The 19,057-nt window shown below is 37.4% G+C and overlaps 1 protein-coding gene across 4 annotated transcripts in view; it reads left to right on the top strand.

The window, feature by feature from the left end:
- Positions 1-19,057, top strand: part of LAMA2 (laminin subunit alpha 2) — a 377,492-nt gene that overhangs the window by 243,291 nt on the left and 115,144 nt on the right. For 2 of the 4 annotated variants that reach the window (XM_080390370.1, XM_080390369.1), the window contains exons 21-28: positions 911-1,174; positions 4,156-4,336; positions 7,035-7,171; positions 9,665-9,901; positions 13,370-13,513; positions 15,919-16,098; positions 16,898-17,086; positions 17,175-17,413. In XM_080390370.1, coding sequence (XP_080246496.1) covers positions 911-1,174; positions 4,156-4,336; positions 7,035-7,171; positions 9,665-9,901; positions 13,370-13,513; positions 15,919-16,098; positions 16,898-17,086; positions 17,175-17,413 — 1,571 coding nt within the window. The remainder of the gene's footprint in view (positions 1-910; positions 1,175-4,155; positions 4,337-7,034; positions 7,172-9,664; positions 9,902-13,369; positions 13,514-15,918; positions 16,099-16,897; positions 17,087-17,174; positions 17,414-19,057) is intronic. The other 2 variants (XM_080390372.1, XM_080390371.1) reach the window with 1 other exon arrangement.

Genomic DNA, 19,057 nt, shown 5'->3' with positions numbered 1-19,057 from the left:
TTCTTTTTTGTTGATTTTCCCCTTAAATTAAAGAACTTATACGGGTTGTTCTTATGTACAGAAAGGTAAAATGGCTGGGTTTAAAATGTTTTCTAGAACAAACCACAGAACATTGCGTTTACATGCATTGAATATACTTTAAGCCTTACTGTACATTTCTATATATGTTATATACACTTTATATTATGAATGTTTGGTATAAATTAGTTTAAAATATTGCAGCTCTAGGAGGTGATCCCTCTATGAAGGCAGTTGCAAAATGTCTGATAGCATCTGATTTTCAAAAAAGCAGGATGGTGGTTTACTTCTGCTGTCAAAGTTCTGCTTTTATGTCTTTTTCTTAGGGTCTCTTCTTGTATTGTCCAAATAATGTATTCTTTTTTGGTGAAAGTGTCTTTTGCCTTGATGTTGTTTTGCTGATTCACAAATCACTGCAAAAAACAGCATTTCATAAACTTTCACAGCGTTGTCTTCAGGCTGCTAAAGAATATGTTATATGAAGCTGGCTGCACGTTTCTCTAGTTCAGCATAAGGACTTGTGGGTTAGGCCTGTGTCCTCAGAACACCTCTCTGTGTGTATAATGTAAAACACATACATAATTCTGCAGAAATCACAGGGATCATTTTCACTTTTTAAAACCACATAATTTCTCAAGCGGTTTGCTCACACTCTATTTTCAACAGTATTTAGAGTCTGTTCAAAGAAAAATCATTGGTATCAAGGGAGTTTGCGCAGACTGCATAACATACACAGCAAATACCTGAAGCTTGTGAGTAAAATATTGACGGTTGATTGGAATTAATCTTTGTTTACTACTGTGTTTACTACTATCTTTATTCCTGTACTCTTCTCTATGGTGTGGTTTCATTATCTTCACTTTCTAACAGTATTTACTTTTCATTCTTAAAGCCCAGCTACTTCTGGGCCCCAGAAAAGCTGTTCTGTATACCCTGTGGCTGCAGTGCTTTAGGATCTGTGTCACTGCAATGTGATATGTCAGGAAGATGTATCTGCAAATCAGGATTCATGGGCAGACGCTGTGAAATGAGCAGACAGGTGCCTAAGTTGAAAGAAAATGCACGAAGCAGTCAGCAGATCAGAGTCCCCCCTCGGAGATGGGGCATCAGCAGTGCCAGTGGGTGCCCACGGGGTGCTTACCGGCCTGCTACTCTGGTAATCAGAAACTGTGTGCATTGCATGGGATGAAATATGTATTTGCTTGTCTTTAGAGCTTCCACAGGCTTTTTTTTCTTTCTATTATTTCTCTTTTTATTATTATTATTGTTTTTATTTTAAATAGGTGTGACACAATATACACAGTTACCAAGAAAGAAACAGGCAGGTTCAGAAGACAGGCAACCTTTTAGGATGCTTCTCCACTCCTAGGGCTTCTCATAGTAGAAATGGCAATATAGGCCAGAAGTCAAATACCAGAATAAGTCCAAAAGCACTACCATCAACAGCAGTATGTATAAAATGTATGGGTGATGTACATACATCAGTGGAATCAGTTGGATTTTCATGGCCTTTGACAGGGTAATACTTCCTCCTCTCATTCAAGAACCAAAACCTTAAGAAGTTTGCAAGAAGGGTCAGCCCCAGAGGCAAAGTGTTAAGATCTAAGCTTAAAATCTCAAAGATAACTGGCCATATCCACGTTACTAAAGAACTTTTAATACCAGTTATCTGAGCCATTTTTAACTGGGTGAGGTGCCATTATTTGAACGTAATGCCCAAAATGACAAAAGTTTTCATTGTTTATCAGATACCAGCAAAGAACTTAGGTCCTAAAATGACATAATTATGATGCAACTGCTTCTATCAGAGCAGTGCTTTAGAAATGTTGAGGTTTATTCCTGGCAACTCAAAATCTCCACACCTACCACACCCTGTTTGAAAGATACCTGGCTGTGTTTTTCCTCCTCAGCCAGACCCTAGGACCCATGCCATATTTGCTTATATGGATTCCCTTGGAGAATGTCAGCTTTAACCCATTTAACATATATTATGTAACTGTGTTGCCCACACAAACACTCAACATATGCTGATACAGGGACACAAAATAATAGCATTCATAAAATTCAACGTACTTCCTCGTTGTCATCCAGGATATTATCTCTTATTCAATAAATGTGATTCTTAGAATTTCTGTGTGTAAACAAGCTGCACTGGGGGCTTAACTTCGGGGTTCTTCTTGGGGGTTTGCATGACTGATAAAAATGTCTTTGCTCAGAGTTCATCACAGAATGCAACCCAGCATGCTAGGGATCTTTTCTTCCTTCACTCAGTGTGGAGTGCTAGTATCAGATTTTTTTCTGGCTTTCACCCTTATAAACAGAATTTATTAGATCACATCAAAATTTCTATTTAGAACTGAGATGCATGCTGTGTGTTGGTTACTTCACTGCATTAATCTGAATGTGTGTCCTGAGTTTTATGCATATTCACATTTCTGTGTGTTTCTGCTTCTGTAAAAGAAATCTTTGGAGATAGTTGGTATATTTAATTGAACCTTGAAGTTTAATTATATGAGTTTGAGTATTCCTTTCTCTCTGATACAGCATGGTTTTTTTATGCAGAAGTATGTAATTGGCAAAACATTTCAATATAGACTATGAAAAGGAAAATCAGTGTAACTTTTTGTTACATGGATAATCAAGCATTTGCTTAGGTTCATATGATTCTTCAGGCCACATTCTGACCATAGATATGGTCCTGTATTTTGATACCTATCGGCAGATACTCTCTGGGAATGTGGAATTCCAATATTAACATCAGAGATCAGATTTCAGGACTTTTACATGGAAACCTGCTGAAGTGTCTGGGAATTCACCTACACAGGAGGGTAGGGATTCCATTGTGGAGCAAATCTGTGTAAAATGTAAGTCAGTGCAGCTCTATTGACTTGAGAAATCTGTACTGATGTATACTAGGTAAAAATCTAACACCACATGCCTAGGTCACATGGTAGTACAATGTAAAAGTAAATACTTCTACACTTTGTTCCATTTATGTTCATTACAGTCATCTTTTTAATACCTCATTTTTAACATTTTGCTTTCCTAGTGAAGTCACTGCTAGATCTATACTATTATAATGTTGTAGTATTAATTTCAGGTGAAGTTAGTAATACAATTTAGATTTCAGAATTCTCTGGAAATCATCATACCTGAAAAAACATAGAGAAATACTCCCATTTTAAGTCACTCTAGCTCAAGACTGAGTTCAGAATTTCAACAGCAGTTACGGTTTTCTCCTAGGAGCCTCTGTTAGCTGGTGCAGTGAAACCCATCAGGTCTGTTGATTAAAAGCTTTGTGTAGAACTGCATTTAACAGTATACAAGTGAGCATGTGTCTTCCCTTCTTTACAAGTATACTTTCTGCACTCCACTAGTGGAGTTCACAAGCAAATTTATTGCTGTAGTTGATAACATCTATTCTGGTTCTGTAGGGACTTTATAGTACTCAATGCAAAAAAGAAAGCGAAGAATGAAAATAGAAGAGAAATAGAGACTCATTAATTATGTCTGTCTTAGACCTAATCCAAAGACAGAGGTTTTATCTTAAAAGCATTAAAAGATAATTCCCATTATTTGCTTGTTATGTACACAAATACATTAGATCTATGTTTTTCTAAAGTTATTCTTCAGCATCATTCAAAAGAAATGCCCTAGAGTTACAGAATACTGTATAGAGACATTGCCCCTGGTCAGAGGAGATAAAATCTAGTTCAGAGACTTTCCAGATGAATCAGCCTCCATTCATAGCTAAGACTTTGAGTTCACTGTCTTAGCAACAAACTCTGCCTGACATAATCTTATAACCCAGACACAGGGTATGTATATGGTGCTGACATACTCAATTTCTTGTAGGAATTGTACATACGGAAACACAACTTCATAGGAAATGCGTTACATTGCAGAACATTCATTATAGCATCAGGTAGCATTGTGAAACCTTTATGCTTTTTCAGCAGCATAGGGTGTTTAGTGCCCTTGCCCCAGTGTTTTACTGCTACAATTCAATCTGTTAAGAGTGGTATTTCAGTGATGAAGAGGAAAAGAACCACCCTGATCTCCCTACACTCTCAGATTTTTCTCTTTTCTTCTAGTAATCATTCCATGTACTAACTGCACTTCCTCTCTCTGTGGCAGCCTGAAACATTTGGCTTACAGTCTTCAAGAGGATGTGTTCCATGCAACTGCAACTCTTTTGGCTCCAAGTCCTTCGACTGTGATGGAGATGGACAGTGTTATTGCCAGCCTGGAGTGACAGGAAAGAAGTGTGACCGCTGCGCTCATGGATTTTACAACTTTGAGGAAGGAGGCTGTACTCGTATGTAAATTCTTTGCAACCAATTACAGATTTATTGTATTTGTTTGTTTATTTGTTACTAAGATCCTAGTTTGTCTAATAGAGCTGTGTTTTTAAAGCCTCATTAGTCTCATTCAGGTGTCATCACAGGAGACTTGGATAGTCGTCCAGTGTGGCTAGCTGCTGGGATACCAGAATGGCAATGGCTCTACATCATTCTTTGCTGATGGCAGAGGGCTATAAAGCCAAGGGTATTGCTGCTATTATTCTGCAGGCATAACCTGTATTCTTTCCAGAAGCAGAAATCACCACGCCTGGTATCCTATTTCTCTTCCCATCCGGAATGGCAGCTGAAGCAGCAAGCCTCACTCTCGGCCTTTTTTTACTCCTTTTTCTTTTTTTTTTTTTTTTATGGAAGGAGCATTGAGGCCTCCAGCAAAATCCAATTTCACCTGTAGTGTTGATAAACCTTGATCCAGGCTGGTTCACAGATCATATATCATATTTGAAAACATTACTCTGTGGTGTTGTCTACCATGGGAAGGAAGGACTCAGAAAATGTTTACTGCCTTGAAAAGTGCAAATACACTGGCACCTTGGAAAAGAGAAAGATTGGCTCACAGGGTCACTGATGAGAGAATTTGAAATAAAGTGCAAATGTCCTAAAGCTCTTAGCACATATATGGAGGGGAAAAAATACTAAAGTTTATACTCGCTATTAGTCTTTTATTCTAAAATTTCACAGTTTAAAAGCACATAGCCATTTTGAAATACTACAAAATGTTGTTAATTTCATACAGTTGAAGGAAGAAAAATAAGAGAGAAATTAACAAGATTTCACATTAGAATTTTAACTGCTCTCTTGGCCAACTTGAAATAACAGGGTTTAAGGAACAGTGATGAAATGTGAAACTAGTATAAATCAGAAAAATATTTTAAATAGAAATGTATCTCCCTGTGGTCATCAAGTATTTTAAATAACAACAACAGTTAAAGATGTTCAGAAAATTCAGATTTTTTAAAAGTTCCATTTAATACAACAGATGGAGAGGAATTTTGTTTATAAATGCGGGTTTTTCCCCACTTAATTTTAGTAGGCTTCTTATGTATTCCTTCAAATGACAAAAAAAGGAATTAAATTATGAATCACAGAGAAAATCAGAAATTTAATAAAAGTATATCAAATCGTGCTAGGAAGAAAGTGCACAAAAATGAATTCCATAGTGACAGTTAAGTATCACATAAAATATTGGACCTCTTTTATCTAGCATTTATCCAAAATGAATATAATGTGATTTTTTTCTTGTGCAATAAAAAACCATAAAGCATAAAAAAAAACCCCTAAGGCATCATCAGTTAGTGCTGACATTCTAGCAGTAATGATAGATACAAAAGAGATTTCCGTTTCACTATTGGTTGCAACAAATGTGTTGTATTTTTTCCATATTCTTTTTAATAATCATAAAAGTAAAAATGCAAGAAATATTGATGTATCACTTCTTCCCCTCCATGCCTTTTCAATCAATTTTGTGTAAGAACTGGAAGCCCATAGAAGAGATGTCACATCCAAAAGCCTCAGCGTCCCAGTGAGAGATGTATTTTGAAACATCTTCAAGCCACAGTGTGTCAAAAGATTTTATGTAGCGTGCGAAATGTCTTGTTCTTGGCATGATGGAGGCAAAACTTACCATCTTTTTTGCATCAGTTACCTTATTTTGAGAGTGCTGATGGGGAAAAATTAAGGTCACTTCCTATTTGGACTATTGATGTGAGTTCTATCTTTGCACATATCTTACTTGCTAGTTTTACTCTGAGGTATTTCATGCAGTAAAGGCAATGAATGTAAATGCAGCCCTCAGTAATGAACGTTATGTTACACTGCCCTATAAAAACCCCAAGGAACAGATTATCACTCAAAGCCATAATTTGCTTATGATGCTTTTGCTCTTGCCTCAGGTAATGTTGGTGGTGGGTATGGAAATAACCATGCACCAGTTCTGCTCCTCCAAGCAGTTAGGTGTCCTTTACCACATAACTACTTATCACTTACATACCTGAATCTGTATTTACCAACAATCAGTTGTTCGCTTAATGCTTTAAGAGAAAGACCACTTTTGGAACCATTTCCAAAACCAAAGTACTTTTAATTTAATAAAACCTGCAGAGAATCCCAGTTTCCTGTGAAGAAGCACACCGTTGATGTCCTCACAAGGCAGAATACATGTAATCTGAAAAAAGGGAGTAGAATGGGAAAAAGAAACTGGAACCTTTCTTTCCCTTTAAGAAAAGTCTATTTACAGCAGCAGAAATTTCAGGAGGTTGGCTCAGGTTGGTGGAAGAGGTTAAATACACTGCAGGTTCCCTGTGTAGAGGGCTCAGAGGCAGTCAGGTGGCTTCTTGCATGAGACAGTGTGGGCCCAGAAATTGTACAGCATTACTCACGCAGCTACATCATGTGAGTACACCATCTCAGAAGTCTTTGCACTTCTGCAGTTGTTGCAGTTACTTCAATGTCAGCTAACCTGTGTTGCGTTGTTCCTGATTTTGGTTTCTGTGTTTACCCTACCTTTCCTGCCCCAGTGTGTCTGCGGATAACTGAGAGTTCACTGCCCCGTGAAGTCTTTGTTGGAATGATCCTAACTCTTTTAGGGTCTGCTCTGCAGGTGTTAAATAAAGGGATAACTTTTCCTCTCCTTTATTTTTTCTGTCTCATGTGAAGCCTGTCAGTGTTCACATTTTGGTAATAACTGTGATCCCATCAGCGGCCGCTGCATCTGCCCTCCCAATACTGTTGGAGAGATGTGTGACAAATGTGCACCGAATTACTGGAACTATGACATTGTCGGTGGCTGCAAGGTGAGTGGATCCTGTTTTGTCTCTGTGTGTTACTTGTTTCCCTTGGGGTAAATACAGTAATTTGTAGCTGGAACAGAATTTTAGGTTTAGTAATCATGGTTTGTCTCTGCATTGCGAGTTTTGGTGTCAGACTGGTGTAGATGTTGGCAATCTGTTACTGATCGCTACAGACCCTCTGTCTTGGGTATGCAGCCTATAACACCAAACACCTTGTTTGTACTGCTGTCACACTGACTCAGTGTCCTGCTTGAGCTTGGTTTCTTTTGTTATAGTTGATTACCACAGTATTGTACAATGTACGTAGATGTGTAGTTACTGGCAATTAACGGTGCCTTTGTATAACAAATTTACTTCGGCCGTAATTGTAATACCACTAGGAATTTGTACTTGAAGTTTACTTGAGAAGAGCTTCAACCTGTGCATAAGAGACACTGAACAGAGAACAAAAGAAACAGCCATCTTAGCTGTAAAATGCACTTTTTTTCCTGTGTTTGTAAAAGGCAAATAAACCTTCTCATTAGCCCTTAAATCCTTCTTATTCTAATGTTTGACACGCAGTTTAAAAATTCTGAAGGGAAAAAGGAAGAAGAAATAGGGGAAAAATGGTAGCACATCAAAGAATGTCAGGAAAGCTGTTGTTAATGTCCCACTCTTGAGTTAAGGGGAGCAGTATTCAGTTAAGGTTGAAAACTGGTGACAGTGAATATTGTGCGAAGTTCACATGCCTTCTCCTCTCTGCTGTTCTCATTGATAAGGGATTTATAGTACTGCTTCAAATACTCCAGAGAAGTGTCTTGTCTAAACATGGTCATACACCATTAGTGCTCTTTCTTAAAAGGCTGTTTGTCATGTAGCTCAGGCTGCAAACTAATTATCAAGAATGATTTCAGGTTTGTATGTATGGAAAACTCCTCTTGTGAAACCTCTGCTGTGCTGCTGTGTATAGACTCTTGGCTTCTGAAACCAGCCTAATGAAGCTGAAGACCTCTGTTTGAGCTCTGGAGTATATTCTCTGATTGTCTTTTATGTGAGTGCATTAGTATGACAGTTCCATGGCACCATCTAAATTAGTAATGATCTATCAGCCCACATCTCTCAGTATGTTGTAGCTAATTTCTGCAAAGTAAGATGGGAATCTCCTGCGTGCACTCTTTGTAGATTTCCAGGGCTGTTGTAACTCAAGGGGATAGAGGGTATTGCATAAAACAGCTCACTCACAAAACAAGCGTAACAGCTGATTGTAATTTAGGTTTTGATATTGCACACCAAGCTATTTCAGTGTATGGTGAGCAATTTGCTTTCTAAGCTTTACATTTGAACGTATCTTTGTTGAATAAGGATCTTTCTAGCAGTCTAACATTTAACCAGAAGTTAAATAGTTTCTCCGGCGTTTAGTAAGGATTGAAGTTGAATATTTTAATTGAAATTTTTGAAATTGAATTTTGACATTTGAAATTGAAATTTGAAATTGAAAATTTGAATGTTTCTTGTATATAATTGCCTTCTTTATAAATGGTCTTTTCAGGTCGGGCAAAAGGTGCGGTTAGTATTCAAGTAATAAAGAGTTTTGCTTAAAACTGAATCCACATTTTCATCCTCTCTTTTTTGGTTTTGTGTCCTTAATTTTAGCAAGTCTATCCATGTCAGTTACTGTCATAAACTATGCTACTGGTACTGAGTTTGCTTCTGCCAGCTGAACTTCTCCATATGAGATTCTGGTTATGCCAGTGATCACAGCAAATATCCTGAGCTAACTCTGCAGTACAGTCATAGTAATAGCACTGAGGAGTTCTGTTCTTTGGAAGCCTGCAGATTTCCCTGCTACTTATTTCTGTATTCAATATCTAGACCCCCTGGCAAGTCACCTATTTCTTATTCATACCTGCCTGTGCAATTCTCATTCTGTGAGCAAGTTTACTTCCCAGTACACCACATGACTACATCTCTATCCCTTACATGCAAATTACTGTCACCTGAGTCCTGTTTGCACAAAGAAGATGGGGTTGCCTGTCTGATGGATGAGTAAGAAACATTGAACTAGATTCCACTGGGACCACTGCTGCTGAGCAATTCCAGGTTTAGCAAAGGGTCTGAACATGCCCTGCAGATTTATATAGAAAGCACTTTTTAGAGAGCACTTTCAGTTTTTAAGTCAATTTTGTCTGCAAAGTATCCCAGTGTCCTTGACCCTTTTAGATTTGTTTGATTTCTGTGCCTGACTTACCAGTGATGAGTAATATCTGTTCAAAGAGAAAACAGTGTTGTAAATGTATTTAATGTAATCACTTGACCCTTATTGAATAAAGATAAATGCCTAGTCTTGTAATTCAGATATGTTACCTTTGGACAGTGGAAATTCACTGCTGTACTCTATTTATAGATATTTGAAAGAACTGAGTTGCTTTTTTGTTGGTGTTTTGGGTGGTTTTGTTTTGTTTTTTGTTTTAACAGAAGCACAATTGCAATTTTTTCCTTGTTTCTCTCCTTTTTTAGCCCTGTGACTGCAGCCTTGTTGGAGCCCTAAGTTCTCAGTGTGACTTAAAGACAGGCTGTTGCTTCTGCCGCCCTGAATTCTCTGGGGATAAATGCACTGAATGCAGGTTGGGTTACTGGAATTACCCACAATGTGTTGCTTGTCAGTGTTTCCTGGCAGGGACTGATCCACAGAGCTGTGATACAGACCTGGGGAAGTGCTCATGCATTGATCATACTGGCCAATGTAGCTGCAAGGTAGGACAATGAAGGTTGTAAGCTGATCTTATAGCTGCTGAGAAGTTTATTCCAGAATTCATTGACATATGTATTTGTCTGTAGATACAAACAAATCCTGTTGGTTTTCACAGTGCATTTGCTAACTGCTGTAGGAGGAGCCTAACATAAAGAAAGACTTAAGTGATTATCAGTTGCTTTTTCACACATTAACGCTTGCCAGGACAGCATCCTCTTAGCCTCTCTTCTCACTTTGTATTTCTTCCTGTTCTTACAGAACTGTTTCCAATTTAAACCCATTCAATACAATTCTTGTTCAGATATCCAGCAAATTAAAAGCAAACACATCACGAATAACAGTATGCCACAGTGCTATTTCTTTATAGTACATTGACTTAGAAAGAGTCAATATTGATAATTTTATAAGTAAAATTCACTGCAGTAGTATCTGTTCTTCTGAATAGGCTGCATCCTATTCAGGATCGCTAAAGCAGAGTTTTAGCATCATCACCCACATCTTGGAAGAACAACACACTTAGGTGGTTTGAAAATTGACTGGGTTTCTGGGGTTAAAAGGCAATAATCGGTGGTTTGACATGCAGTTGGTAGCCAACAAGCAGAGTACCTTGGAGCCAATACCTTCATCAGTGACACAGATGACACAATTCACCATCAGCAGATTTGGGAATGTTGCTGATTTGGAGGAGGTAGAGATTGACATGATGAACAGTAGAACTACAGTCTAGAGGGTCCTTGAAAAGCTTGATGATTGGGAAAATAGAAAGTTCATGATCTGGAGTGGAATAACCTCCAGAATCAGTACAGTTTGGAAGAAAAAAGGCTGAGTGGTAATTCTGCTGAAAAACACATACAGGCTTTGGGGAATGGCAAACTAAATATACGCCAACCATGTACTCACATTGTAAATAAGGCAAACTGCCTACTGAGCTGGATACATGGATCATGCTGGCCAATGCAGCTGCAAGGTGGGAGGACATCATGAAGAGCACGACCTGCAGAGGAAAGTCTTTATCATCCTCTACTCAGTGCTGGTAAGACTGCACTTGGAAAAGGTGTCCAGTTTTAGGACCTGATTCAAGAGTATTGTTCAGAAATGAGAGGATCCAGAGAAGGGCTGCAAAGAGACTTAGAGCAGATGATCTGTAAGGATATACTGAGAGAGTTGGACTCTCTTAATCTGCAAAAAATAGAAGTTAAGAGAAAATGCAATTGCAGCCAATAGCCACTTCAAAGAGTAGTTGACAAAGTCCTTTCTCATATTCTGATAGTAGCAAAAAATGTGACAAGGGACAACAGCTGCAAATGGGAGCTTTTGAATTTTGGGGTGGACGTTAGGGAAAAAAATCACTAGGAGGGTTATGCATCACTGGAACAGATTATCTAGAAAGTTGTGAAATCCCCATTCCTGGAGCTTTTCAAGAATTGGCTAGAAAGAGGCATGGGAAACCCGATCTAGTATTAATGATAGTACCCCTTCAAGAAGGAGGTTTTTAAAAGTGACCTCTACAGATTCTGTCTGTGATTTTGATTCGTTCTTCTTCTTTAGGGGCTGTATTGACGCAAAGAGCTAGTAAAATGGAAGGATTAATTTAAATGATTGAATTGCTAGGTAATTCTTCTGTTAAATAAGTACCAGTCACTTCATTCTGAGTTTAAAGGATAAGCTCAATGGAGGAACTGTAGAATAAATTAGATTGGAAGGGACCTATGGAGGTCATCTAGTCCAGCACCTTGTTTGAAAGACGTTGCTGAAACAGTACATCCAAGGGTTGGGATTTCACAGCCTCCTTGTGCAAACTCCTTGACCACCCTCCTGTTTTTCTGGTGTATTTGAACAGAAAACATTATGTTCCATTTTCCAAATACTGATTCATTTGATGGTGAGACCATAAGAAAAATGAAGTGAGTTGATCACATGGGCCATAGTAGTAAAACTCAGTGTTGTTTGTCCTATGTCATCCTCTGAAATGCAAAAATAGAAGTATCTCAATTCTTTCAAGCTCCCCTGATAAACTATGTGCTCCAACCCCTCTAACCATCTCGGTGCCCGTTTTCTGGATTAGGTCCAGTATATTCAATGTCTTTGTTGTAGCTCTTGTAAGCACTAAATAGAAAGAATAGGGGTTTATGGCATTTTTAAATGGAAATGTTTCTTTGTTGGTTCTGTTAAGGCTGATATAGTTGTTTCTGTGAGTGCAAATTAACAGTATATATTTAGCTGATGATTAATGATAAGACTGCAGTTGACATGAAGCAAAATGCAAAGCAAGTAAAATTCACCATTTATGACAGAAAATGGGCAAATAATACTGAATTAAGTCAGCAGATTTTTTTTTCCAAAATTTAAATCTAATGTTGCATTTAAATCTAGAGTTGGTTAACCTTTCGTGTAACCTTTTTGAAAGAAAAGATATTGAAAAAGCTAGACTTCTATAAAATGGTAGCTATTCCTATTTAAACCTGCTGTTAGAGCTGCAGAATTGAGCTTTCAAAGGCTCAGGAGCCCCTTTGTCAGCCCTGACAAAAAACACCAAAATCTAAGCTAAATACAGTGTAGGCTCATTTGCTAATATAGTTACATATGGAAATGAGGGTTAAAAATGGTAAATCCTCGGGTATAATGATTTCCTGTATAAGCTTTAGAAAGTTGCATTTGTTTTTAGATTGGCTCCTTGACATTACTCTCAAGAGAAAGAAAGAAAAAAAAAAAATAGGAGGCAAGAAAAAACAACCAGTGCTTTTATTTTGCTGTTTTTTTAGTTTTGGTTTGTTTTTTTTTTTTTTTCCCCAAAACCCCATGGTCTTAGTATGAAAATGGTTTTTAAAGGCTATGCATAAATTATTATATATTTGTCCCTATCTGGTATAGCTTTTTATTTGGACTAATTGAAAAATGAAAATATAAGCATTGACATTACAACAGTGAAATATTTCAGCCTTGTTAATACTATTCAGTGATGTGGAAAACAACCATGAAGAGGAGAAAGCTTTTCTCTACAATATTACCATTTAAGATGTTTCTCAGCAAGAACATTTAGTACTATACCTTAAAACATTCTAACTTGTCAAAGGTAATTTCTGTTAAACAAAAGGTTTGATTAACCATGGCAATTTCAGGACATAGTTTTTCTTATCAGTCAGTTATTGAACATGTCAAGCCCGAAGTGGCATTTGATTTTTTTTTTTTTTTCCTGTGCTTACTACAGCTGGCAGAATGAAGCCAGCATCCGTTGCTCAGAGCTCCTCAGTGGACACGAATGCAAATGCCCCAGTTACATTAATTGTATAAGTTTGCATACACACATGATAAGAAGCTGGAAATTTCCTTGAATATTTCTTTACTCATTATTTCTTTCTGCACCCTCTTACTATCATTACTGTATGACTTCCTTGTTCTCATTACTACCTTGAAATGAAACGTGTCTTTTAAAAAAAAAATAAAAAATTTACATGTTCTCTCTCTTCCAGGTTAATGTGGAAGGTGTCCACTGTGACAGGTGCAAGTCTGGTACATTTGGTCTCTCTGCCAGAAACCCACTTGGCTGCAGCAGTTGCTATTGCTTTGGCCTCACTAAACAGTGCAGTGAGGCAAGGGGACTGATTCGCATGTGGGTGAGTAGGAAACTGCTGAGCCATGTAATGCGGTAATGTTGTTTCCTGCTGGCATCTTTTAGTCAGGCACTGAGAGGTAGCTAGAAAATGGGCAAACATTTAAGCAATCATTTTCCTCTTTATGCTTTGAGAAGTGGAGACAGCGGTATGTTCCATTAGACAATCAGTGTCAAGATGTTAAAAGTAAATAAGTAGATAAGAAAACCAGCGATAGTATAGCTGATGTCAAGCCAAAGTAAAACTATTAAAATTCAGGAAAGGGCAAGTCAGTTGTGTGGGGAAATTACTCAGTCCAGTGCATTGTAACATAATCGCTGGTATATGATACACAGTTTACCCAGGTGTATTCAAGGGTCACAGGTGCTTGTTGTCCAGCACAGATTTCCCATCGTTCAATTAATCTGTTTATTTTCATTGCTACAGTTTGTGTGTTGTGTTTGAGGTTTTTTCTTGGGGGGGGGGGGGGGGGGGGGGGGGAGCTTATTAAAGGTCTATTTGAATCCAAGAATTGGAGGGTATAATCCACCAGAGCAAACAAAGTTCTCCACCTTTTTTTGGAAGAGGGCCGTGAGACCTCTGCTGAACTGACAAGTAAGGCCGACTGGATATCTCCATTTATCTGTACAATGACCACAAAACACACATTAAGACCATTGCTGTCTATCACTGCTGTTCCAGCTCCTCAGTTACATTCTGGAGGAGCTATTTCTAATGGAAAATGACTATTCAGTCCCCATGTTTGGTCAGTCATGTATCTGCTAGAAAGCATGTCAACCATAGAGGGAATGTCTGCCTAATGCAAATCAGCCACAGTCCCTGACTTGTCATGCACAGACATCAGTTGGATGAGGATACTTTAGGCTGAAATCATACTAAAGAGTTCATATCTCTTGGTTAAAGTAATATGAATAGCACCCATTCTCCCCTTCATTGTTAAGTCCAATAGCACTTCTTTCCCTTCCCAGTGGATGAAGTGATTTATCATGATCTGACTCATCTTTTTCTCATTCAGTTTTGCCTATCGTATGCTGGTAAGCTGGAGATGAAAGGCTGTAAAAGGCTGACAAGTTCTAAAATTTAATCAAGTTCCATGACAGCAACAGTTCTGGAAAATTGTGCTTTGACCTTTGTGGCAGCACAAAGCAGAAACATAATTTAAACCTCCCGATTGATTATTTTTTATCTCTTGATTAATTTCTTTTCATATTTATGCTTGTATCTAAATACTGTATGTCCACGTCACATCTAGTTTGTGATATTCTGATCTATTTCAGAATTGATTCGGAGCTGTAAACTGAGTGAGCCTGGGTTCTGTTAGCTGCTAATGGCTATTTCAGATACTCTTAGGTGCTTCAAATGGCATTAGACTTGTTTAAACAAGCAAATCCTGTCTTATATGACAATATAGCGAGACTGATCTGAAATTCAAATGTTGACCACTTCCTTGGTGTCTAAAGTAGTAAACACTAAAATATGGTTATGATATGAACTCAGGAAATCTTACTGAGGACTGGCAATGTTAGAAGGCTTCTATGTCTGATCAGTCTGTAGATGCTGCTGTAAATGGAAATACCAAGATGCTTAAAGTACAGTACAGGACTTGCTTGATTCCTCATTACCTGATCCCTATCTTGTGAACAGCATGTTGATGGGATGACTGTTAGAGATATGTCTCTGCATTTGTTTTCTTTGTTTTCCTTACTCTTTGCGAGAAAGCAATTTTGATACCAGTCCTTTGCATTTGTTTCACACGCTTCCTGTGATACTTTCATCTGCACAGAATTATTAAGACTCTTATTACAGACTTTGATCACAATAATGATTTCTGTATAATGCTATTGAGACTTTTTCAACAAGGCTAAGAAAATTGCAAGTATCTAAGTGGCATTCTTATATTTTTCATTAAATCTGAATTTAGAGTTACAGAAACCCTGAGCCTTCACTCTGCATGTTGCCTGGAGAACACTTAGCTTGAATATTGCGTAAAAGTACCAAGGGATCAGGCGCTGTGTTCTACAGCCCCAGTGATATATAAGTGTTGGTGAGAAGTATGCTTCTTCACAAGCTACATTTCTTACAGTCCAAACAGAAGAGGCCCAACACTGAAATGGCACTATGAAAATCACTTCAATAAAATTCAGGGGATCACTTGCTACTGAAACTATTTTAACCAGCGCTAGTACATTCTTTGTTAACATGAGGACAAGGTGGAAAAGGCTTGAGGGGGAAGTCATTATTATCACTGTTTATATCTGAAGGAGTAGTAAGACTGTTTTGTGACAAATTGCTCATGATGTGAAATGAAATTACCTAGAAATAATTTTTTGAAGAGTTAGAATTTAAAAACTTAACGCTTCATGGGGAAAAATACTTGATTTTCTTCTCAATTTTTTGAATATACATAGGTGACCTTGAAGCCAGAGCAAATGATTCTGCCACTGGTGGATGAAAAGCTTCAGCACAGCACTCTTTCAGGAATAGCATTCCAGCCTCCTGAAATAGTAGCAAATATAGAACAGGTGATGCAGGATCTTCGGTCAGAACCTCTTTACTGGAGGCTTCCAGAGCAGTTTGAAGGACGAAAGGTAAATTTCGCTGAATACTGACGTGGATTTTTTTTTTTTTTTCAGTCTTATATTAGTATTTTGCAATGCCTTTTTTCCTTCCCAGTAAGCATGTCATTACACAGTGGAAGGTACTTTAGAAAAAAACAAACGCCATGCCTTTATTAAAAATTATTTGCTCTGTTATTATGAAAATTCATGTCTGTAACATAAGCACTATTTTAAAATAGATGTTTACAGACAATAACATGTAATATTTTTCCACAGAATAGATCTTCTCATAAAAATATTTTAAAAATGAAGCTGCATTAATACATATAATAATATATGTATAATAAATATATTAAATATAACTCTTCTGTAACTTTTTGTTTCTCTCCATTTTAAACCAAAAACGCCTGATCTTTGTAAGTTACACAGGAGAAAATGATTGAAAAACTCCTCCTTCTGGATATTTTTATACACCTCAGTGACGATTTATTTTGTACTTTTGATATTTCTTTGTTTGGCTTGGCAAAGTTTACATGTTTCTTTCTCTAAACACAAACTTTGGGGAGCACCAAGGCACGTACAAAGAAATAGGTAGCTTTTTTTTTAGTGTTTTAGTGTAGTACAATAACAAATTGCTGATGGGCATTTTTGAATACAGCCCTTGTCCCCAGACAGTTCCACAGGCATGTATTGCTATTTTCTACCATGCTCATGTTCATCGGACTGTGCACAGGTGCAGAGTGTATCTAGCTCTTGCATATGCCCAGGAATTTATTTTTAGCAAACTGAAAATGAAATTTCTTTTTGTACTTTGTGTTTACTTTGTTAGCTGACTGCTTATGGAGGGAAGCTGAAATATGCAATCTACTTTGAAGCACGAGAAGAGACAGGTTTTGCTACTTACTACCCGCAAGTCATCATAAGAGGTGGGCCTCCCACCCATACAAGAATTATTGTCCGGCATATGGCTGCCCCTCTGATTGGGCAGCTGACGAGGCATGAGATAGAGATGACAGAGGTAACATTTCCATCTGCTTTTTTTCCCAGAAATTAGGCACCTGGTTATTTTTAATACTGTTAATAATATCAGTTTGTATTACTTTCAGCATGAATGGGAATATTATGGTGACGACCAGAAAGTCAGAAACACAGTGCCCTGGGAATATTATCATGATGACCCAGGTATCAACAGGACGGTGTCCCAGGCAGATTTCGCCTGGAAGCGTTATGGAGATGACTCAAGACCAAGTAGAGCTGTATCCCGGGAAGACTTCCTGAATGTGTTGTATGATGTTCATTACATTCTCATTAAGGCTACTCATGGTAATATCATGAGGCAGAGCAGGTAAGTGTTTCATGCAGTGGTCTGAAAGAGTGCAGTAGTCATGGACAGTCTGATAGAAGTCCCAGCTATTCCCAGAAAAAAATTTATTCATAACATCAGTTCTAAGCAGTTGCTGAGAAGAACAGAAGGAGTTAGCATTCAGCATAGCAGAAGATGCAGGGCAGGGAAATTTTATTCAGTAGAAAATTTAAATCACAATAGGCAAATGAAATCTTTATTTTCAGAATCCTAAACAGAAAACACATGTCAGCACACACATCCTGAAGCAAACCCAGTATATTTTTTTTTAAAATGTCTACTTTATGAAAACATGATGCTGTAATTATTATAAATGTTAGCATATGGAGGAATTTTCTCTTGCAAGTGGGAAATGAGGTAAAGAGTCAAAGATGAAACATTACTTCTTTAATGAAATGTTACTTAAGTCAGTATATTTGGGGAGGAGATATTCAATATTTTCTGTTTGATTTATTCATTAATAAGTTAGACAATGAAAGATAGCACTTGCTAAATTTGAAGTGGACATCAGATAGCAGGATGAGAGGAATAATACAAAAATCTGCTGCAATCTAAAGGTCAACTATACAATTTTACACTTCAAAAGGGTTAGTCAATTGAACAAACAAAGAACAACTGTTTAGTTACCTGTTCTTCAAAGAGGGGTCTGTTGTTTACAACATGTCACCAGGTGAATGTGATTCAGTAATTATATTCTTGTTGAGAAATACTAATATTCTAGCTGCATGTATAAAGACATATGGCCTGCAAACCCAACACTAGTAAAGCCTAAGCATCAAGTTCTGGATACTGGAATTCAAGAAAAAATTATTAAAGTGTTCAGAAGATAACAGTGAACATCATGACAGGTTAGAAAATATGACCTGTGAGAGAAGATGTAAAGAACCAGATTTATTTAGAAACTAGTAATTGCCTTAAGATGTATAAAAATTCACAAAGAGAATGAAAAGAATCCGTTTTCTGTTGCCATGGTGGGTAAGTTAAAAAAGAAATGAGCTTAAACTTCATCAGGAAAGGTTCACATTAGACATGAGAGAAAAATTCCTGGGGGTAAAGAAGTTCTGAAATAGATTACATAGCCTATTCCTTAAAAGTTTTTAATAATGAATTCACAATATACTTTACAAGCAAAATTTATTAGCAAGGACATAGGAATAAATGGAGATAAACTCCAAAGGTCTCCAGAGGTCCTTTTTATGATTCTGCCATAGAAGTGATAGGCTAAAATTATTTCTAGGTTACATATAGGTCTGTAAGAGTGTGACCTTTGGAGTTTGAGCGTGAATAGTAGGGACAGATACCATGCGACTTTGCAGCCTTGTGTCACAGAAAACATAGTCGTTGCTGCTATTGTCTCTATTTATAGTATATCTTTTACAGCAAAGTATTCATCCAGCTTACACTGGCTAGATGCTAAATATTAACAACAGTTGCCATAAATGATTTAAATTGGTTTCATTTATTTTTACATAGTCCATTTAGGATATTTTATTACAAGCAAAGGAAATTCTGGTGGAAAGAGTTATGAAAGGAACTCCAAAGAAACATGGAAAATTTGAGAAGCACATCCATGTTTTGTGTCTGTTTCTCCCTTCCCTTTATGCACTACAGATCCTAGTTCAGCTA

The sequence above is a fragment of the Falco punctatus genome, assembly GCF_963210335.1.
Source record: "Falco punctatus genome assembly, chromosome: 5".
In the NCBI taxonomy this organism is placed as follows: Eukaryota; Metazoa; Chordata; class Aves; order Falconiformes; family Falconidae; genus Falco; species Falco punctatus.
This window is presented reverse-complemented; position numbering and strand designations above follow the sequence as displayed.